This window comes from Eurosta solidaginis, chromosome 3 (genome assembly GCF_040869045.1).
Source record: "Eurosta solidaginis isolate ZX-2024a chromosome 3, ASM4086904v1, whole genome shotgun sequence".
NCBI classification, from domain to species: Eukaryota; Metazoa; Arthropoda; class Insecta; order Diptera; family Tephritidae; genus Eurosta; species Eurosta solidaginis.
In genome coordinates this window covers 247,852,266-247,876,814 of record NC_090321.1, presented here as the reverse complement: position 1 = coordinate 247,876,814, position 24,549 = coordinate 247,852,266, and the positions used below count along the sequence as shown (strand labels likewise).

At 36.9% G+C, this 24,549-nt stretch overlaps 1 protein-coding gene across 1 annotated transcript in view; it reads right to left on the bottom strand.

The window, feature by feature from the left end:
• LOC137246120 (uncharacterized) overlaps positions 1-24,549 on the bottom strand; it is a 197,791-nt gene that overhangs the window by 137,199 nt on the left and 36,043 nt on the right. Inside the window, exons 2-7 of the mRNA XM_067777213.1 lie at positions 16,741-16,874; positions 12,623-12,751; positions 8,484-8,597; positions 8,163-8,319; positions 5,265-5,737; positions 4,125-4,237 (exon numbers count right to left, since the gene is read on the bottom strand). Coding sequence (XP_067633314.1) covers positions 4,125-4,237; positions 5,265-5,737; positions 8,163-8,319; positions 8,484-8,597; positions 12,623-12,751; positions 16,741-16,874 — 1,120 coding nt within the window. The remainder of the gene's footprint in view (positions 1-4,124; positions 4,238-5,264; positions 5,738-8,162; positions 8,320-8,483; positions 8,598-12,622; positions 12,752-16,740; positions 16,875-24,549) is intronic.

Below are 24,549 nucleotides of genomic sequence, written 5' to 3'. Positions count from 1 at the left end.
GTGTGTGGTATTGATATGCTTTATGGAGAAATAAAGAATAAGAGCGTAAATGTAGTCACTACAATGTAGCGTAATGTGGGAGCAAGGTCACGTACGTACGTAGAGATTACAATATATATATACATATATATATATATATATATATATATTATGAGCGAAATCATACAGCAACTCTGGGCAAACCTTTCACCTGCATAAATATTAAAGTTTCTGAGCATATACACAATTTTTGTGCATGCAATTGCAAGAGATGTATACACTGCTGTTATGTTGCAAATAAGGGGGCCGAAATATTATGGTAAACATGAGCAAAGGTGTGATTTATTCAAGGTTCGAATCGAGCTCAAGGCCAGAACAATAATTTTTTTCTAATGATAATTATTGTTATTTTTTAATTTTTCTAAATTTGAAAAATTGTATTTTGTTTTTGGAATAGTAAGTAGACAATTTTTCAGACAACCTGCCATAGCTGCGCAGATAGATCCATTTCGAAGGGTGCTAAGCCTTCATCATCAGTACGCTTTAGGTAGAAGTAGCAAATTTGCCAGTCAAACAAACCACCGCTGTATAGCTAAATGGTTAGCGCAGCATGCCTAAAGCGTACTGACGATGAAGGCTTAGCACCCTTCGAAAGGGATCTATCTGCGCAGCTATGGCAGGTTGTCTGAAAAATTTTCTACTTACTATTCCAAAAACAAAATAAAATTTTTCAAATTTAGAAAAATTAAAAAATAACAATAATTATCATTAGAAAAAAAAATATTGTTCTGGCCTTGAGCTCGATTCGAACCTTGAATGATTTATCAATAGGCTGATAAAAACAAAAATAAAGGTTTATGTTGAAAATTGTTTCTTTTAAGGGCTTTGTTAGTTGAACATTACTTATTTGAGTTGATTTATATGAAATAACAATTGCACAGAGAAAAAAAGAAACTAATTACAAAAATTGCATTAAATTAAATTGAACAAAAAACGCCAATGATATAAAATAAAATTAAAAAATAAATAAATAAAATTAGAAAAAGAATTTAAACAAAACAAAATAAAATAAAATAGATCCATTTAATTAATTAAACTAAATTCAATTAAATTATCGATATCTTTCGATAGTTTTTTGAAAACTTATAGATTTGTTATCAGAGTGTAAGCAATTTCCCTTCAAAAAACGCGAGTACTCTATAAATAATGTAAGGAATACTCCTTTGGGAGTATAGGACTGCTCCAAATCTAATCTGTATTCATACAAAAAATGTGCTCCAATTAACATTGCGATGTCCTAGGAGAGGAGCAGGTGATCCCACTCTCGCTTTGTTTGTGAGTATTCCATAGAGTACATACGTGAGAGTACTTTCCAAAGTACGGATCATATGCCAAAGTACTAAAGAGGAATTGTGTCGGAAAGAATTATCGACGTGAATTTAATTTAAAAAAATGAAAGTAAATGAAGAGGGGCAATACAGCTTTTATATTTTATACTACGAATATTCTTATGTTATTTAGCATTTGCGTGAATAAAGAAACTAATATTTCTCTATACATACTTTATTATGTATACATAAAACCAGTGCGCTGTTGCATTTTATCAGAGTTGCCAAAGTAAAATTTTATTATTACCCTTCAAAAAACGCGAGTACTCTATAAATAATGTAAGGAATGCTCCTTTGGGAGTATAGGACTGCTCCAAATTTAATCTGTATTCATACAAAAAATGTGCTCCAATTAACATTGCGATGTCCTAGGAGAGGAGTAGGTGATCCCACTCTCGCTTTGTTTGTGAGTATTCCATAGAGTACATACGTGAGAGTACTTTCCAAAGTACGGATCATATGCCAAAGTACTAAAGAGGAATTGTGTCGGAAAGAATTATCGAAGTGAATTTAATTTAAAATGAAAGTAAATTAAGAGGGGCAATACAACTTTTATATTTTATACTACGAATATTCTTATGTTATTTAGCATTTGCGTGAATAAAGAAACTAATATAATACGCATACGCATACGTGAATAAAGAAACTAATATTTCTCTATACATACTTTATTATGTATACATAAAACCAGTGCGCTGTTGCATTTTATCAGAGTTGCCAAAGTAAAATTTTATTATTAGTTATTTGCATGCAATATTTTACTTTTGGCAACTCTGTTCGATCGTCATCGTGTCGCGATCACTGTCGTTAAAAAACGAGCAATGATCGGCTGATGGTGGTCCGCAAACGCATTGCAAAGGAGTATTGTTAGAGTACTCCAACATGAAGAAAATGGAATACGTAATCCAAAAATTTTTGCAGGGTAGTTATTTGCATGCAATATTTTACTTTTGGCAACTCTGTTCGATCGTCATCGTGTCGTGATCACTGTCGTTAAAAAACGAGCAATGATCGGCTGATGGTGGTCCGCAAACGCATTGCAAAGGAGTATTGTTAGAGTACTACAACATGAAGAAAATGGAACACGTAATCCAACAATTTTTGCGGAGTTGTTATCCGCATGTTTCAAAGAGTTATCGTTATCAAAAATGTGTCGATTGTTATCGATTTCTTATCGGAGTAGTACTACTTTGGTATCGGAAATTGGAAGACAATGATAAGCTAACAAATCGATAGAAAGCTGAGAGCATATCGAAATCTCGAAGATAATAAATCGCTATTAATAATAAACCGACCACCGTGGTGTGATGGTAGCGTGCTCCGCCTACCACACCGTATGCCCTGGGTTCAAACCCCGGGCAAAGCAACATCAAAATTTTAGAAATAAGATTTTTCAATTAGAAGAAAATTTGTCTAAGCGGAGTCGCCCCTCGGCAGTGTTTGGCAAGCGCTCCGGGTGTATTTCTGCCATGAAAAGCTCTCAGTGAAAACTAATCTGCCTTGCAGATGCCGTTCGGAGTCGGCATAAAACATGCAGGTCCCTTCCGGCCAATTTGTAGGGAAAATCAAGAGGAGCACGACGCAAATTGGAAGAGAAGCCCGGCCTTAGATCTCTTCGGAGTTTATCGCGCCTTAAATTTATTTTATTTTTTTTTATTTTTATAAAACAATAGCTTGTCGGTTTCGGTTGTTCCCAATAAAAAGCTGACGTGGGTCTTATCGAAAGTATTTGTGTCTGGTAAAGTTATCGCTATTTTGGTTTGACTTCAACTTCTGGATGAGCTCTAGTTAACTGAGACATTATATTCCTACACGTACACCTCTATGTTAACACATTGAACTTGACGAGTCCTTGGTATTCACGCCTTATTCTTCATGAACGACCTCCTATTAAAATTTGTTGAGTTTATGCTCAGATAGGGCATTTCTAAACTGCAGCCGAGATAGGCCGATATATGTATGTTTTATTTGTATACAGTAACATTCCATAATATGTATGTAGCAGCCCTTCAGCGAATCGCACTAGTCCTCTAAAAAAATGCATTAACAATTAAAGATTATAGCTTGATTAGAAGTTACGTTAAAATCGAACGCAAGATTCCACATGTTCCCATTGGATTATCTAAATAAATCTATATATCTTGATTCCTGTACCATCTAGTAAAATTTTGTATCCTAAATATTGCATTATATGGCGCTAAGTTATGTTTCCAGATTATCGGAATGTTACAAGCTTCAAGACTTGCAAGTTTCAAAAATCGATTGCAAGATTCCCAATTTTGAATAGAAATTTGCGGACAAACATGTAGCGGACCCGGTTCAGTGGATATTATAAGAATAATAAATAAATGCACCCCTTGTATGGGTCATTGGAGTTGCACTAAATTGGGATGGATTAAGTATAGTAGTACCTTGCAATACTTCATCTTCTGGTCGTTAGTAATTCTAACCACAGATGTATAGAAAGTAGAATTTACTATTTCTTTTCGAGCACAAGCGAGAATCGAGAAATCCATGCACGCGAGGAATTTCTTCTCGAACAAATTCGATAAATCGTAAGCTCTTACTCTGTATGGCGATGTGAAAGGAAGTGCGATTCAGAAGCTATAAAGTAACGCATTTTTTTTGTCAAATACGAAATTTCTAATCCAAAACGGATAAAAGAGAGTTTTAAACGAATTACTGAAAAGGTTGTTCCATCCTGTTGATTTTTACCCATTCTAGGATTTGCACATTATAAAACGTTTGTGTACTTACCAGGTGGTCCAACGACTATAAAGGGACTATATGGATTCGCACCGCCTACGATTTGTGTAACAGCTTGCAACTGTTCGGGATTTTCGCAAATCTGTTTATTAATAATTTCCAAGCTTAAACAAAGAAAAAAATAATGTGAATAGTAATAATCGCAATATTTACAGCCATAAAATAGATAAGATGTCACTTAAAAATATGCTGTTGGGACATTCTTCTCTGCTCAATGTTACCGTAGCCTGCCGGTCGTTAGAGGCGAATAAAATCCAAGTCCCGTAAGTAGGTTGTGCGCTGGGCTTAGAGTCCGCACGTAAAAACCCATACCAATGAAAAGATCTGACAAGCCAAAGATGGAATACCTACATCTTTTTGTTCTCTTCGAAGCAGTTTTTCACAACGCGAAAAGGAGATGCTTGTATACTGCTATATCTGAATTTAAGTTCCCTGCAAAACTTTTAGAAATTTTTGCCACAAATAAACCTTACCACAGCATCAGGTCCGCAATGTTTTACTAAGGTACATCTTTGAGCCATTCGACTCTAAAAGAGGTATTAGACAAGGCCATCTTGTAGTGCTATTTCTTTAACCTGATAGGTGGAGGAGATGATTCTAGCGGCAGATCTTTTAAAGTTACGTACAATTACTGGAACATGCCGTTCATACCGATATCATTAGCTTTAGCATACACGTCGTAAGCTCTACCTTCCCTGGAGCAAACAAAACAGGTCTTACGGTGAACAAGGACAGTACGAAGCATTTTATATCATCCAAAAAGAAAACGTCACTTTTGACGGATATAAATTCGAGACAAAAATCACGCTCTATAAGGCTCATTTGTAGAACGGTAAATTATCTTTTTTAAGAAAAATCTGAGCTAAGAAATTCCGCAAGTAAGCCAAAGGCTAACATAACACTGTGAACTCCTTCAGTCTATGTGAGGTTCTCACGGACCCGCCTATTAAACTTTCCCTAACCTCAGAATACTCAAACATATTTATGCCACCAAACCGATGTGCCAGTCTTATTTGGTGCAGAGTCTCAAATTCGAAAACCAGAATATGGCCAGTAGGTATTTTATAAACATACATACAAAAAGAGACACTTCACCCTCCATTGTATATTTATGATCTCATTTTTACTTACTTAAGGTTTGTGATAGCCTCCACTTTTGGTAATTCACCGATGGGGAAAACGTAACTTATTTTCTCTTTGTCCAATAATTCTAATGCACGGTATTGAGCACGAAACGAATAACGATTTGGACGGAAGATTACATCGTATTTTTTTTTTAAATCAAATGGTGGCACATAATGGATATTATGTCGTTTCACCTTGCTCTTCCACTTGTGATCACCTTCGTCTTCATCCTCATCTTCGTCGTCATTTTCATAGATTCTAACGCTTCCTGAATTTTTTTTAATTGCTTGTAACTTTCTCACATGACGGTGAAGGTCTGGGTCTGGAGCGTTATACTCGGCGGGATCAATACGAAGTAGGTCCACTTCATATTTAATTGTATGTCGTTTTAAAGCCGTACTCTTTAACGGTACAAATACTACTTGATCAATTTCAGGACTCAGAATATCGTCGATTTTAGTTTTTTTGGGCACCTTCACCTATTTATATAATTGATAATCGATTATTTAGGTAATTTTCTTTTAAAAATCTGTGTATTTATAAAAAGGCTGCACTTAAATTAAACATTGGCTTAACCGCCCTGTTTAACGATAGTTTTTGGCTCAGCTGAACATCTTGATTTAAATACCCAAGACACTGCGTTTTCGGGTTAAAGGCAAATGAAACTTTTTTCAAATCATATGAACAGTTAAACGGTTTTGTTGAAAACAATACTTACATTAAGTTATAATAATATTAAAATATAGAAAATAATTAGGTAGGTCTTAGGTACTAGTCATCTATTATACTAGGAAACGATCGAGCTCGTGCCCTGCGCTTGCCAGGCTACTAGAAGTGATACAGCTGTCAGATCTAGAAGCAGCAAGTGGCTTAAGTCCTAGGAAGCTTCTAGTATATACCAAGAGGACGGAGTTATTTTATAACATAGGTCCTGGTTTTTGATAGGGTTTTCAGTTTGGTCGTTAAAAACAAACTTCTGGTAACACTGCGGGCTCATTCAGTCTGTGTGAGGTCTTCATGGACCGGCCAGTTCAACCTAACCTAGGTACTAGTCATCATACCCCTCATAAATCTAGGGCGTTGATCAGACAAATAAATAAAAGCGTGGTCGCGTCAAATTTCTATTCATATTTTCATATATGTATGTATAAGTAAGACCAACTGAACCTTAATCAGGTTATGCAACGCCTCACGTTTTTCACGCGGCCAACGCTTTTATTTATTTGCCTGATCAACGCCCTAGATTGATGAGGAGTGTAATGACTAGTACCAAAAACCTAACTAATTATTTTATATCTTTTATTATTATTATTACTTAATGTAAGTATTGTTTTCAATAAAACCGTTTAAATAAGCAATTTTTTATTTAATTATTTTATTATCAAGTTTTTAGTTTTTTATTTAATTGCCTATTATTTCTCATTCTATTTAGTTCATTTAGTGCCTCATTATTACGAGGACTCTTTCCTGACAATTTGTTATAATCTAAGTCCTCAATACGAAGGCTTTACTCGACTCGTGCCACGTATGCTCCCTCTTCGAACTCCAAAGTATTTTCATGTTACTTCTACCGGACTGTATGTAACGTGTGTTCCAAATATGAGCCAAATCGGACCCCAATACGATTTTTTTGAATATCTTGATCCTTGCGGCACCTGGCGGGAATTTTTTTTCATAAAGCGATTTCTATTTCTGTATGTAACATGTGTTCCAAATATGAGCCAAATCGGAAAACTAATTAGATGTTTTTGAGTATCTGGATCTTGCGCTACATAGCGGCGATTTTTTTCATAGGTCACTTTCTATTCATGTATTTATTATGTGTTCCAAATATAAGCCAAATCTGACCCGAAATACGATTTTTTGAAATATTTCGATCCATGCGCCACCTATCGAAGTTGGTTTCTTATTATTGCATTGTCATCGGGTTCTGAACTATATTCCAAGTTTCAAGCTTGTAGCTTATCGGGAACTTACTTAAATTTCAATTACAAAATTCTGTTCGCTACACAGAGTCAAGCTAAATAAAATCGTTTTATCGAACCGTTTCCAGTGCCTTTTATTAACTGAATTTTATTGAAACAGCCAAAGTTCTATAACTAATCCAGACACAATTTAACTGTAGCTTATGTCAACACTGGACATTAGGTGAAGGAGTGGCCTGAAGGTTTAATGTGGCCACATAAATCGTTCCCGAGATGGTCGGGCTAGCACCTTAATGGTGGCTATGGTACCGGAGCGTACCGGATTTGTATCCGGCAAAGGAGCATCACATCGATAACACTCCCCAAAGCCTTCGGGGAGCAACCTTATCGCTATAACAACAACAACAACAGGTGACGGAGTCTAACCTCAATACTTTAGTAAATCCAAATATAGTTTCAATTGAAATGAAAAAGTTTAATTTCATTTGAGAAAAGTTTCAGTTGATTTCAAAAATGTTTAATTTCATAACAAAAAAGTTTCATTTTATTTCAAAGAAGTTTAATTTCATTTCTAAAAAGTTTCATACTATTTGAAAACTTTGCACTTGACTCGAAAAAAATATTCTATTTGACCTGAAGGTGCTACATAGAGAGATAGCGCGGTGTGATCACTATTTGAAATGGTATGGGTGTATTTCAAAGAGTCAGTTTTCATTCGTTTCTGTAAATAAGAGTAGCCAAATAAATTGGTTTCTTCCGCAGGCCAATATAGAAATAATGCTCAATATTACAGTCAATGCAAAACTGGATACAATGGCTGGATTTTTCAGTGCGAGCTCAAACTAATTTTAAATTTGACTGCAGTTTTAACCTACAACATTCGCCGCTAAAACCAAAATGAAGCGTAAAATTCAAACCGAGCCCGCTCATATGTAAATTGAATCAACCTATTTTGGAGATAGACCTGGTTTCGAAGTACCTTGAACTTAAGCTGATTCCCAGATTGAACAACACAAGCGTTTCTTTGGTATAAACTGCAATAAGGTAACATGGCGTATAGATCTTCGATTTCTAATAACATATGTAATGCGAATTTGATGTTCTCAGGTTGAAGATAAAGAGAGTCTATGTATTTTCTGGAAAAAAAGATTAATTATGCATATGTACAAGTATTCCTAGGGCTAGACTCAGTAAGTGTGAGTTTTTTACACTTTTCATTTACACAAATTATATGAAAGAATATAGTACACGCTTACTGAATCTGGTCCCTGAGCTGTTTCATTAATTTGGCGATACAAACTGAATTGATGAGTCTCCATTAACCAGAGATGCCATTGAAAACTTTTTAGTTTGCGCCAATTTCATTTTTTCCCTGGGGTAGTATTGAGGCAATTCTTTGACTGCCTTAAACTTTCTGCAAAAACGAATATCACAAAATTAATTTGTGTTCTTCCTTGTTAATCGGAGAAGCTAACTTAAAATGTTTCTGGGGAAAAAATTTGAAAGGTTAAGAATGTTAACGGTAATATCGTACTTTCTCAATACAATGATCGCTTGAAAACTATGCCAAACGCAGGGCTTGTTATAAATACGGGATGCCGACCTCTCCGAGCTATTCGAAATCAAACGAGGTTTAAGACAAGGCGACTCCCTTTCATACGATTTCTTTAACATATGGCTGAAGAGCGAGAGAAGATTAGATGACTCTTGGAGTGTTCGAACGAGCACTGCAAAAATGCAGTGAGGTTCACTTACCTCCTTAAAGAATGCGAAAAACTGTCGGCAATTATAAGTCATTCATTTACTAAACAAATCAATAAAAAAAATACAAGGCGCGATAACTTTTGAAGAGATTTTAGGCAGAGCTTCTTTTCTAATTAATTTTTCCTACAAATTGGCATGTTTTATGTCGACTGCGAACGGCACCTGCAAGGCAGATGAGTTTTTACTTCGAAGCTTTTCATGTCGGAAATACACTCGGAGAAGGGCGACCCCGCTTAGAAAAGCTGTTTTTTCTAATTGAAAAAACCTTTTTCTAAATTTTTTACGTTGCTTTGGGGCTTGAACCCACGACCTAGCGGAGCACGCTAACACCAAACGAGGATTCGTATGCGGTAAGATAGATGGCATTTACGTTTACAGTTGCTATATACCGCCTAGAACGCCGCTGGACGCGTTCGAAGAAATCGTTGGGAAACTAGCGTGGATGCGACGATGCGGGAGCGTTTTGTCATCGAGGGAGACTTTAATGCATGGGCTATAGAGTGGGGCTCACAGAGAATATCTCCCAAAGGGAGGGCTTTGCTCGAAGCATTTGCATGCCTTGATGTAGCGCTCCTTAACGTGGGTGTGCAAAACACCTTCTTAAGAACGGGTTCGGCTCCGTAATCGACATAACGTTTGTCAGCGCCAATCTCTACAGGTTGGCTGAGTGGAAAATCATTGATTGCTATACCCAAAGCGATCACTCGGCGATTGTTGTGGACATGAACCTTGAGGGGGAGGGCGGCCCACTATACAACCACCCTTAAAAACAGAGGTTGGAATATCAATACTTTTGACCCCGACATATTCAAGCTAATGTTGACAACAGTCGAACATAGAGGAAGTGCTAAGGACATGGCGAATAAATTAATGGCGGATATTAGAGCAGCATGCGATGCGTCAATGACTAGAAAGCCCAAGCGCAAACATTGTTCCACATTTTGACGGAACAGCGCATACATTCCCTAAGGAGAGAGTGTATTCAGGCTAGGAGGCGCTATCAACGAGTCAGAGGGAGACCGGACCTTCTAGAGTGCAGAGCTACCTACAAAAGAGCGCGACTCGCACTTAAGAGAGCAATACAAGATAGTAAGCGCGAATGCTTTCTTAAGCTTTGCGATGACGTCGAGAATGACCCTTGGGGCACAGCTTATAAATTGGTTTTTAAGAAATTAAAACACAAAGGAGAGGCGATGCCAACATGCCCCTCTTTTCTCAGAAACGTGGTAGATACTTTATTCCTCACGCAAAGGGAGCTAGTTTCTCCCACATCAGGCGCCGCACTATACTCATTTGACGAGGTTACCGTCGTCGAGGTCTTTCAATCGGTGAATAGACTGCAAGACCGCAAGTCTCTTGGTCCAGACGGGGTACCAAACAGAGCACTCAAACTAGCTCTCACTTATAACACGCCAACATTTGCGAAACTATTTAATGCATGCTTGGCTGAGGGGACATTTCCTAAAATATGGAAACGACAAAAGTTGGTACTGCTGCCAAAGCCTGGTAAAAATACGGCGGTATCATCTAGCTACAGTCCCATTTGCCTGCTCGACTCCGCCGGTAAGCGAGTCCTCTTAATCGACTCGAAAAAGAAATCGAAGATGTGGGGGGTATTTCCGATAATCAGTTTGGGTTTAGGAAAGGAAGATCTACCATCCAAGCTGCGAACATGGCGAAGAAAGTGGCCCAAGAAGCCATAAGTGACACTCGATGGCTCGAGGCTCTAAGGAGTATTGCCTTATCACTACTTTAGATGTGAAAAATGCCTTCAACACTGCCAATTGGGCAAAAATTCTAGACACGCTGGACCAGATAGGCACATCCCTTTACCTGCGTAAGATCATACGCAGTAGAGTGCTAGAATATGAAACTGCTGCTGGAGTAGAAAAGCTTCATGTCACAGGCGGTGTTCCTCAAGGCTCCGTGCTCGGTCCACTGCTTTGGAACATTATGTACGACGGAGTATTGCACCTCAAGGTACCCAATGGGCTGAAAATTGTCGGCTTCGCGGACGATATCGCATTGGTAGTCACGGCCAAGCGCCTAGGCGAAATATGCGCCAAATCTATTGCAAGCATAGCGATGGTTCAATCGTGGCTTACGGAAATGGAGTGCAGCTGGCGGAACAAAAAACAGAGGCTGTACTCGTTTCAAGTAGGAAGAGGGTGGGCAGGTCAATATAATAATCGGCCGCCATAACATCGACACGCTGCCTGCAATAAAATACTTGACGGTTGTGATAGACAGGATGTTGTCATTCAAAACCCATTTAGAGTATGCCAATGAAAAGGTAGCAGCATTACCTAGGATAATGATAAATGCAAGAGGATAAAAGCAACGACGGCGTCAACTTCTGGTTGGCGTTGTAAAAAGCCAAATATTTGACGGGGCTCCTGTTTGGCTTCAGGCCACGGAGTATAAATCATACTTCCGCGGGGTAAAGTCGACCTACCGCCTGTGTGCACTACGCGTCTTTAGCGCATTTAAAACTGTCTCTGACGACGCAGCACTAATCAACGCAGGAATGTGTCCTATAGACATATTAGCAAAAGAAGCAGCGACGATTTATCAGGATCAAAACTCACGTGATGGAGCGCGAGAGCTAAGCGTGCAGAATTGGCAGATCAGGTGGAATGCTTCAACAAATGGACGCTGGACACACCGATGTATCCCAGATATTAATATATGGATATCTAGAAAGCACGGCGAGGTAGAAATCTACCAGTGTCTGAGTGGTCACGGATGCTTTAAGGAATATTTGCACCGATTCAATCACGAGCCTAACAACATATGCGATCACTGTGGTAAAATGATCTGCGGCATACGATGTAATAGCGGAAATAATGAAGTGTCTACGAAGTCTGGAAAGGCTCCGGCGCAGCAGCGAACATTGAACAGTCGAGTTTTGCGGGTGGAGAACAAACTGCAAAGCTGGAGGGGATCGAACTGACTCCGTACAATTAGCGGCTTCAGAATGATAAAATAAGAAAAGACCGGAATATATGTAGGCAAGTAAACCAGGCGACGGATTGGAGACAAGGCCTCTTCAACCGTTCGAATACTGCCCCAGGTGAAGGAATAAAGCACGAATTGGAAACACGGCCTCTTCAACCGTGTGACAAAAGCAGTCAACATACACGCAACGACAAACCAACCAACTGTAGAAACAACGAGTAGGAGTGTAAACGTCTCACATGTAATCAGGGTTTATACACGGATTGGAGACAAGGCCTATTAAAATTAAATGAAAAAAAAACCTATTAAAATTAAATGAAAAAAATAAATAAATTTATTTATATATATACATATATAAAAAAAAACCTACAATACAAGTAGTCGAACGCACAAACATGCCACAAGCACTGTATGCACAGTGTTTAAGTTATGCTTGGAAATATTCGTAGAAGTGGATGTGTCAAGCACATTGAGGTAGTAATCAGGGCCTGCCAGTCCCAGCTTTAACTATAAAGCGGGACTATCAAAGTACAGCAACGTGACCCCGACAGACGTAGAGCTTAGCGCTCAACCTACCTGCCGACGGAATACTTGACGGTAGTACCAAAAAAAAAAAAACTGGGCTTACAAGTGGGGAAATAAAAAAGAAATCCTGTGCATCTTCTTATAATATTTAAACTCATACTTATATACATATACATTTGCATTTTTATTTACCCAAAAATCGGTTGTCTTCTTTGAACTTGGTAATTACTTTCATTCTCATTCAACGTCATATTTTGCACGGCATCGTTGAGTTGGGTTTCAATATCTTTCTCGAGTTTTTGTTCGGTTTTACTACATTTTCTGTAAAGTAGATACAAAAAGTTAGTTATAACTTTGTTTATATTTGTATGCTATCTCTTAAATATGATGTAATTTTTTTTAGCTATCTATTTAGTTTTGAGTATATGGCTTCAATTTATTTTAATATTTTATGTTTGCAGAAAGAGAGAAGCCAGCGATAGTGATAACAATATGTGGTAAAAGGGGCTGCCAATAAATGAGACAAGGAGCCTTATTCTGTAATTCGATTCGTGAGAAAATGCGATTCGATTGCTATCAAATCACATAAATTTTTTTCAAATTCGAAAGAACTTTATTTCGAAAGGAGTTGCAAAATAAGGCTCACAGCTTCTAGAATTTAACACACCATCGAGCCAGAGACGTGTAAACCAATACAGATGTGGAGACTGTCGTTCTGCAGACTATAAAAGCATGAATGCGAGCAAGGCATAACCATTAGCTTGATTTCAATGCGTTGTAAGGAAGTTACGAGGAATTTCTTAAAGTTTAAATTTACATTTGGGATATTCAATTTTAAGTAATTTTTCTTTAACTAGTAATTATAGAACTTTTGAAAGTGTATCACTGTGGAACACTCATCCAATAGAAAAAAATTACCACTTTCTAGGAGTTATGGGTGGAAGTACGAAATCACCCGCTTATGTATGTAAATGACTCCACTTACTAATTTCATACAAACTATAATATATTTACAAAATTGGCTGTACAAAACTTACAGTACAGAAAGCTAACAGAGAAACTAACATTCAATTTGTACCTTAGCGTGACTTTTAGATATCACAAAGAAAAAAACGTATTTACACATCCACGTGCAGCAGATTTGTATATTTAGCGCTCATACACATGAGCTGTGCGCTATCAGACGAAAGTTTTAGCACACAGCTCATGTGTGTACTGACTCGAATAAAAACAAGCGCATGTGTGTGCTTTGTATATAAAATATTTATACATATGTATGTATACCCATGTGCTGTGTAAAAAATTTAACTTGAATCATGTGAGCATTTTTTTTCCAAAACAATACACAACATTTTTACCTGACATTCGGATTCCTAAACAAATAGGCACATATCAAAAAATTGTTTTCAAAATCCGTCAGGAAAATTCAATTTTTTCAATCAAATTTGTTTCCTTATTATATGAATTTGTATCCAGCTGTTTAACTATCCTGGATGTGAGGCTCTAGATAAAAGAAGAGGAAACTCAAAATTTCCATATTCAATTGAGTTGCTAATTGGTATTTTTTCATGACTACAGCGTCACCTCTGTATTGGAATCTATGTAGTATTAATAATCTCGCGGTGTTTTAATCTTTATGGTAACCAGAATCAGCATATCCTTCAAATACGTTATGCTACGCTTTTTCTTAACTTATGGTGCAATCTGAGCATACATATGTGGATCATTTAACTGCACTCGGCACATTTACATGAGCGAGTGTATTCAATTAAACAGCACACACACGAGCGTGTGCCTAAATGTTTTAATCAAAGAGTACACTCTTGCGCATGTCCTTTATTTCATATGGCACACACACGAGTTGTGTGTTCAAAATTTTTACAATATTGCACAGCTCATGTTTATGAGCAGTGAGATTCTACTTCACGCACGTGTGTGTGCTGAGCATGTGCGTGCAAATACTAACATTTATAAATATTTAGTTTATCATCGATAAACCTGAAAAACTTAATAAAATACGATTTCTAGAGAATTTTTTTGACTGTTTCGCGGTTTTGATGCATTAAACGACAATGGCCCATTGTCATAGTCAAAATAAAATAGGTTTTATATTTAGTTGCAGCTTTTCGACAGATAGCTCATGGAAAATTATGTCAAAAAGCTGTAAATAAATTTAGAACCTATTTTATTTTGACTATGCCTATGCGCCAATAATTCAATTCCGGTTTTTTTATTCGTGGTGTTTTTTCTGGCGGAATAACCCACTTACTACTACTCTTCGAGGTGGCATGAAGCCAAAAATTTTGTACACAATATTTTTGTATTTTCCATATCGGAACATAAATTTAATATATTCTGAGATCATGAAAAAATGCCCGTGATTGATTTGTCGTTCGTCAACCGAGTTTTGAGATAGCACGTATTTAAAACAAATCCTGAAATCGGCCGTTTTCGAACTGATAGCCGAGATAGAGTGTCATTCCATGAGTGCACACAGCAAAATAATATTTTAATTATGTAACAAAATTCAAAATTAAACACCAAGTTCTTAATAAAATATTTTTCCAGTATTTCGGGAGCCAACCACGAAGACTTGAAATATCGTGAAAAAATTCGCTAAACTTATTTTCTTTTGTAACGAGAAATATTTAGTTAATAAACACACCTCATTTTGATAATACTCAGTGTAACCGTTTAAACGGTTAAGCGCTAATTAAGTAAGTAAGTAATTGGTTAGTTGATGTATATAGGAACGAAATCGACACTGATGACAGCACAACGCCGAAACAAGTTTGTCTCAAAACTAAATTTGAAAAGGGATGGCGGAAAATCGTTCCAATAGACATCAACTTGTTTACTTTTTTTTTGTTTTTTTTTTTGTCGAACAACTTGGGATTGTGCCATAATGCAATAATAAAGGTAATGTCAACAACAAAACCTCATTTTTTCGGCAGCTATATTTGCCTGTGTTTACGTGTATTTCAAAAGTGATAAATTTTGATTGCTTAATTTTTCGTACAAAGTCTTCAAAGAAATTAATTTTCTGCAAAGTTTTTCTATATTCTGATAGGGAATACAAAGTTACGTTAACCGCTTTGTCAAAAAATTCTGGTAGCGGCTTATAAAGTTATTGTATTTCTAAACGTATAGTAAAATCTACTCCGATCGTAGTATAATTCAAAGGCAATTATGTACGATAGACAACCCTCAAAAATATGCATACCGAACTTGTCAAAATAAAGGGAAACGTCAACGAGATGAGTACATCTGAATATTCATTTCATCATGGGATTGTGCCACCCATCTCAGTATTCGGATGAAAAAACCATATTTCAGTATTTGCTTTGGAACCTCGCTATCTCAGCATATTTCAATACATATGTACCTGAAACAGCAAATTCTGATCTGAGAAGGGAGTTGTTTTTAATTCAGACTCCTAAATGAGCTCCTTTTTGACTCTGAACCTTTTTCTGGGGAGGTAAGGTTATATCCTGTACCCGCTCTATTATAAATTTTATCTTATAACTTTAAACGAGCAATTCTTGTATATTCGTAAAAAAATCTTACACATGATTCGACTTAATTTTTGTCAATTTCACACACGCTAATAAAATTGAAATGCAATATCAAAGCACCGTGGCAAATTCTAGCAAAATATATTTATATGGATATTTTTGGCAAATATGAAATGAATAATTACAATTTCTCACAGATTACTATTAGAAAGATTTCTTACCATGGTAATTAGCTACCGTTGAACACTAGAGGCATATGTTCAATTTGAAAACGACATCTAGCCATTTAAGTACTTACCAACAGATGGCGCTTAGGGAAGTAAGTTGACATTTAAGGTTTATGCACATTATACGACGCGACATGTAGGGACACGTTCCGACAAAATATTCGCGGCATTTTTGGCTAAACTAACTGATAGTTGTCATTCGTAAAATTTACAAGTTTTTGGAATGTAATAAAATTGTGAGACTTTCCTAGTCTGTAAAGGCCGCGGTACAATGACATTTTTCATATAGATGCGTTTAACGCAAGCTTATGCATTCCAATAACATCGCCACAATCAAAATACGTGCAATCTACTCATAATGCATAAGCTTGTGTTCAACACATCTATATGAAAAACTGCTTATGTGTCGGAGCTATAACTAAAAAAACGTTTGAAATTAATAACTCGTCGATGATGACATGTAGAACAAAGTATGTTATGCGGCGTTTTCGAAGATTACCGAGCAAAGCTCGGTCGCCCAGGCACTTATTAATTAAACGATATATGTATGTAAATACTTAGTACTTACTCTGATTGAGGTTGTTGGGACGCTTTGAACCTAATTCGCCTCCTCCTATTCCTCTTTTTAGATCGTGCCCTTCTTTGCGCATCAAGGTTGTTTACGATATCCATTTTGGTATTTCTTTGTTCCCGTTTCCTTTCCTGTTAATGATACGTAGTTGGAGAAACGTACATATATGTATACATATATTAAATGTTATAAATACCGAATGGTATTTCCTTCAAAATATTTTTGACGTTAAGCTTCCTTGGGGCCTATATGTAAATTATTTACCCAATGCAGGTTTGCCTGACTTAATTCACTTTTCCAAAAATATTTGGAACTCTACTAAAATCTGCTTATTGCAGCGTCTTTCAAGCGGAAATATGAGCTGCAGTCGGGTATATATATATATCTTGGACATTATCTCATTAAGAAGTGTTCTGGAATGCAGAGAAGTTGTAAATGGCTTAAATCTCTTAATATAGAAGACTTAAGGCGCACGATGGGCATACTTACTGGGCACTGCCTTCTGGCGTCACATGCTTATAAGTTAGTAGGTGTAAAGAGTGCGAACTGCAGGAAGAAACGGCTTGTGTCGTGCGTTCGACAAGTCAAGGCTTCAACTATTAGGAACGGCACAGTCGCAAAATGTCGAGGCAGCAATTAAGCTACTTAGGTCCTACAAAACTTCTCGTATTTTCAATAGGGACGGAGTTATTCGCTTTTGCAAAGAGAATAAATGTCAATGTTAGCAAAAGTTTTTCTGATTTCACAGTTGTAAAAATAATTAATGTCAATGACGTAGATTCCAACATGATTCTGACATTAATTCTCATTCGGAATTAATTTAGTTGACATTAGTTCCCTTTCTAAAGCGAATTAATGTCAATTGACGTTAGTTTCACTGACACTATTACACGTCACATTTTTTGCTTAGGGACGAATGGCCACCTAGAAGTCCTGATCTCGCATCACTGGGTTTTTTTACATAAAGTTGAGTAGAGTTGGTAGACAATCTTTTTTTGAAGTAAAGGCAATTGCCCTGGGCCCGGAAGGTTTTTGGGGGCCCGACAAGGCCAAGCAGTATTGACAGTACTCTAACTAGGATTTCATAGATACATACATATTTTGTTGCTCTTCAGGTTATTCTAAAGAAAAAGGTTGGAAGAGGTTACACGACAAAATTGCTGAACATGAAAATAGTCAAAATCATAAAACTTGCTATATAGAATGGCGGCAATATGAAATCAGAATTCGAAATGCAAGTTCAGTAGATTTTCTCTTAGCGGAAACCCTTAAAAATGAAGCAGCTGCAGAAAGATACTTCGCAGAATTCTTGATGTTGTTTTATTTCTTGGAGAAAGAGGATTGGCATTTAGAGGGGATAATTCATTGATCGGAAATCCAAAAAATGGACACTTTCTTGGTATTGTGGTACTGATCAGCAATTATGACCCCCTATTGCATGAACATTTGGAGAAGGTGAGGGAATCTCAAACGAAAAAGAATCGTCTCTAAGCACATTATTTGTCTGATGGAATACAAAACGAGTTCATAGAAATCTGTGCAAGTCAAGTAATTAGGAAGATAGAAAGCGAGAGAAAGCCCGTCAAGTATTACACAGTAATAGTGGATACAACCCCTGATTCGGCGCGTATTGAGCACACTGTTTTTATATTGCGTTATGCGGAAAATGGAAAATACAAGAACGCTTCTTAGAGTTTGTCGATTGTAACGCAAAAACAGGAGCAGCCATCGCTGGGCTGATTCGCAGCACTCTAAAATAGCACAATATTCCACTGGAAGACTGCCGTGGGGAAGGGTATGAAAATGGCAGTAATATGAGCGGTCATTACAAAGGAGAGCAGAGTCATATCCTGAGGGATAACTCCCTGGCAATAATTGCACCTTGTGCTTGTCATAGTTTAAATTTATGTGGAGTGCAAGCTGCTGAATGTTGTGCAGAAGTCATCACATTTTTCGGTATTATACAGAAATTGTATAATATCTTTAGCGCAAGCCCTCAGAGATGGGAAATTCTCAAGGAAAAAACTAATTGCTCCTTGCACAGCTTGTCCCAAACACGATGGTCTGCTCATGTGGATAGTGTGAAACCTTTCGCAACTCACATTCCCCAAATATTGAAAGCTACTGATGAAATCAAGCTTTTGAATCTGAGTTCAGAAACAGTAATGGATTTGAAAGGTATTGAAGCATATATGGGGAAATTTGAGTGTATCCTCTTAGCCTCCATTTGGCTCAAAGTGTTGACGGTAATCAACCATCGAAATCTGGTACTGCAAGCTAGAAATGCCACACTGGACGTGGAAACAGAAAATATACGTAGCCTGATTGATGAGTTGTAAAATTTCAGGGATCAATGGTCGATCATACTTCAAGGATGTAAGGTTCTGGCAGGGAGTATAGGAGTTGTGAATACCTTCGCAGAGAAGAGAAGGAAGATAAGAAAGCGCCAGTTCGATGAATTACTTGGTGAATCACCTGAGTGCATATATGTATGTAATACTCCTATATTGCCAATAGAAAATGCTCGCAATATGTTTTGAATTCGAAATCAAAACGAGACAGCCTATAAAATTTTTGTGATTGTAGCAGCATAAGTGTGACAAGAAAAAATTTTTTAGGACATTTCATTATTGAATACAAAAACAAAAACGTTTAAACAGCAATATATCGTCACTCTGATGTTTGTGAGTGTACCTAGCCTGACGTAGCAATATAGTAGTATCACATATATGCCTGAGTGTGATTCCGAAACTCAATTCAAACAGCAAGTTTTTTACGTTCTTTTGGACTGCTTGATTGGTAACATGTATTGTATTGTATTGTATTTATTTAAAATCAATTTTTTACAATTCGTTTACAATGGAAACAGTTCCCGCGAAGCTTGGCGCTTATCTGCGGTTATTCAGATATAACAACAAAAAATCTTAAAATTAATACATTGAGTCTTAAGACTAAATTCACAAATTCTATAGATATGTCTAGACATTAGTTAAAGGAAGAATATATAAGAGTTGGTAGTGTAGGAAGAAGGGAAAGAGTGGGAAGAAAGATACAGAATTTATGTATGTGCTTGGACAATCATTATATTATGCTCTTAATAAACTTTACCAAAACTGACTTCCTGGCAGGAGTATTAGGCAAGTTAGTGAGATTGACCGGAAAGTTATTTAAAATTGTAGGGAATTGTACCGTAAGAGTTCTTTTTGTGTAGTTGTTCGAGAATTTTGGGATTCTCAACCTGTTTTCGTTACGCTTACGGGTACCAATGTGATGACCAATGGGTATTCGCCACTTACCTTCATCTGTAACTGTATATATAGATTTTACATTTAGTATACCGAGCTCTTTGTTGAGGGATATTGTCGAATCAGGTATCTTTTTCTTTCTGCCTAGAATTTTAAGGATCTGGTTCTGACTATCTTGTAAATAGTTGCAATATGTGGATGAACGCCACGCGGTAATTCCATGTCTCAAGTACGACTCTGACAGTGCCAAATAGGCTTGTTTTAATACATCATACGAGCTGCAAAAACTAAGATGTTTCAGAAAGTATGATGTCGACCTAAGCTTTTTTTGCAGATGGTTGATATGCGTACTCCATTTGAAGTGGTCGTCCAGATGCACACCCAGATATTTGTATGTGTTCACTTGTTCAAGAACCTCGGCACAGTTACACGTTGCGGCGTCATTATGTATGCAATTGAAGCTATGAAACAGGATATTTATCTCTGAGGATGGAATATGCGGAGGTCTCATATGCATAATTTTAGTTTTAGATACGTTTATTCTCAAACCATTGTCATGGGACCACTTGGTAATTACGTTAAGCTTTCTCTGCATGACTTTTATTGCTTGGTTAAGGTCTATGTGGGGAACTAATACAGTTGTATCATCAGCATAGGCAAACACTTCACAATTCTTTAGCAGTTGAAGCATGCTGTTAGTGTATAGAATGTATAAAAGCGGGCCTAGCTTTGAACCTTGGGGAACTCCGCATTCAATTGTTAGTCTCTCGCTATAAGTGTTATGTATTTTTACTGTGTATTTCCGCATTGAAAGATAATTTTCAATCCATCTAAGGGTTTCCCCTCGCACCCCTGAATTATACAATGCACTGAGGAGATTCGAGTGGGATAAGGTACCAAACGCTTTGCTAAAATCTATAAATAGTGCTAGGCAATGATGGTTTCTACCTAGACTTTCATTCACCTTATTAGAAAAATGTCCTAACAGCTGATTAATATTTTTCGCTTTCTGGAATCCATATTGGTTTTCGCTTAATATATTATATTTATTAATAAAATTTCTCAATCTTCGTATAAATACTTCCTCCATTATTTTCTCAATTACGCGCAGTATTGATATTGGCCTATAATTTACAGGGTCGGTTTTTATACCCGATTTATGTATAGGCTTTATTACTGAAACTTTTAATGCTTCAGGGATTTCGCTTTGACTTAGACTGAGGTTTACAAATTTAGCTAAGATTTGACTCATTAAAATTGCGTTGTTGTTAACGTCATTTGGTCTTATACCGTCTATACCGGGTACTTTTTTGCCATCTAATTTTTGTATGATATCCAGGACTTCCTCCTCGCTTACTTCGTCTAAATAAATTGAATTCGATATACTGCATTCTGGTGCAATTAAAGTCTTTATGTCACAATTGTGGACTGCTTGTTTAATGCCGTTATCAAAAGTTATAATAAAGGTATCACAGATACTTTTGAAATCCCCACCTATAAAATTCCTAGACAACATTTCGTCAGTGCTAATGGGTTTTCTTCCTATTAATTCATTAATCACCTGCCATGTTTTACGGATATCATATCTACAGGCTGCGAATTTTTCTCGATAGTATTCGTTTTTTCTTTTATTAATTGTTTTATTTACGTGATTTCTAAATTTTTTGTATTGCATTTCTATGTTCCTATCATATGGGTTAGCCTTCCATTTTTTGTACAGACTATCCCGCTTCTTACACAGACGTATAATTTCGCTAGTTAGCCAATCATTTGCTTTTCGAGTTTTCTTTGTATGTTTGACCAAAGCATTCTCATAGATACATCCAAAGGTAGAAAGTATCTTCTCATACATAGTGCTAACGTTTGTACATTCTAGTACTTCTACTTGTTCTCTTACTAACTCTATCGCGTTCACCAAAAGAGACACCAAGTAAAAGGGAGTAATGGTCAGAAATATTGGTCTCTATTATTGCGGAGTGTAATTTTGCATCTTTGCTTTTGATAAAAATGTGGTCAATGCATGTGGCGCTTTTTCTCTTCACATCTACTCTTGTATAATCTTTAATAATATTTTCAAATCCATACGAAGATATCATGTCTAGGTAAAGCATAGCTTGCCTATTGTTGGTATCAAATATATTGATGTTTATGTCACCAATAACTATTGCGAATTCTTCATCATCCGCATTCTTCAGTGTGCTCTCTAGCTCTCTGACAAACTCACGGGGCTATTGAGCGGGGGTCGGTATATGGCGTATAGTTTGCATTTGAGTTCAGTGTTGTTGTTAGGTATGATATCAATTACTATGGTTTCGTAAGAAATAGTTTTCGAAGGGGTATATTTATAGGACAGGCGATCTCTAATAAATACAACTACACCACCTCCTTTACTTCGTTCTCTGTTGACGAACTCTGCGACAAAGCCAGCGATAGAAAATAGATTTTGTTCTCCTTCTACTATATTGGTTTCAACTAAGACTATTATATCAATATTATTTATGATTGGATCTATTTCTGTTATAAAGCTGTTAAAATTTGTTTTTAGCGAACGTATATTTAGGAAGACGTAGTTTATGGTAAATTTTTTTATATTTATCGCATTGATGTCTCTAAAGCTTGTATATTTGTTATAGGTTATAGTGTTCATTAATAGAGAAAAGTATGGAAAGTAAAAAGTTTCGATATATAACGAGAAGTGAGAAATGGGCGTAAAAAGTACTTAATACTAATTTATGAGATCGATGTCTGATTCGGAATAAATATATATAAAATCATTGTTTTCCCCCTTTTTGGCTAGCACCTTGCCCTCCTTAACCCAAACGAATTTCCAGCCGCACGTCTTTGCCTTATTTTTGGCGGCCCACAATAGGTAACGATTGTATGCGGTGAGTTGATCATTCACATGCACATATTTACCATCTCCATTGCCATTGCCTAGTACAGCACCTGCACTCAGCTTTTTACCCTTCGTTTTCTTTATGAATTCCGTTTTCTTTGTTGTACGGCAAAACTTAACAACTATATTACCCTGCTTCCTCTTTTCCCTGTAGACGTCGTCTATCTCACTCTCCTTAATGTTTACATCGGCAATCGCTGCTATCCGCTCTACAATTGCGCTCAAATTTTCGTCGTCTCTTTTATCAATGTTTCTTATAACGACGTTACGTATAAGTGATTGCTGCTGCTGTGCACTCTCATTATGCTCTAATCTAGAAATTATTAAAACTTGTTCATCGCACTTTTCACGAAGGTCAGCAACCTGGCTCTTCAACTCTGTTATTGTTTTTTCAAACTGGAATGTAGTTTTTGCAAATTCCTGTCTTAAGTCTTCCTGCGATTTTTCAAATTTAGCAGATAGATCTGATATAAGACGCATTATTTTCTTACTGTCAGCTTTGAGTTCGCTGACATCAGATTGCACAGTATGGACGTCAACGTCGCTGCTTGTACCTTGTCCGGCATTATCCTTCTTAAGACTAGGAGTAGGCGGTAATGATGATGATGCTGTTCCCTTACCTTTTTGAGGCACTTGCTTCGTTTCTGACTTGGCAGATTGCCTGCACCTGTGGCATCTCCAGGCGCGACGGCGCTCAGCGTTCATCCCAGCATGTGTGTTGCTAGATATTGTAGTGCAACTGGAGAAATGATATGCGTTTTTACAAGTGGTGCAGGTGGCGTAGTCTCCATCGGTCGGCAAGGGTTGCTTACACTCATCACACGCGATTGTTGTTGTGTTCAAAACTTCCATAATTTCACTTTTTAACTATTGTTTAATTGCTTATTTCGTTTGTTATTATAATTTTTTAATTTTTATTTATTTTTCTCGTTTGCTTGCTTGTTGAGTTTACACAAAGAGCCACAGCAAATCGCTGCCGTAAATGACATTGCGATTAAATTTAGTTTTTTGTGGAACGTTCAGGACCCATATTCGCAGACCAAAAAGCACGGAAGGTTTTCCTTGGCTGATTCAAGCTCTTAAAATGTACACATTTAGAAAAAGTTAACGCAAGCAAATGAAATCTAACATTTAATTTATGTAAGTGCTCCAGTAAATCTTATTTTATATGAAATAAAACTGACAATGTGAAATGAAAAATTTATGTATGTTATGTTATTTTTTTTATTGGATTGAGTTTATTTTTAAGGGAGCCCGTAAACGCGAACTTTTCCAGGGGCCCGGCTCGGCTCTCTGCGGCCCTGCCTGAGTCACAGTCATTTTCCTTACATACCTACTCAAAATATGGGACGAAATGCCCATAGATATCGTGCGTGCCGTTTGTTGCTGCTATCTTGTAATTTATTTGAAAACCATCCAAGTGAGCTTTCACTTCTTGTTTTCTAATCAAGTATTGTTTTCATGACGCTTAAAATACAAAAATTAAATAGACTTAAATATTTTCTAGTCGTATTGCAGCGTGTTAGGGGGCTTAAAATATATCCGCGGCAGGTATGCCTGTCGTAAGAGGCGACTAAAATACCCAAATGATTCAAGGGGTTGCGTAGCGCAACCTTTTCATGGGGATTCCAGATCAATTTATAGTTTCTCCAACTCAATTCTCAA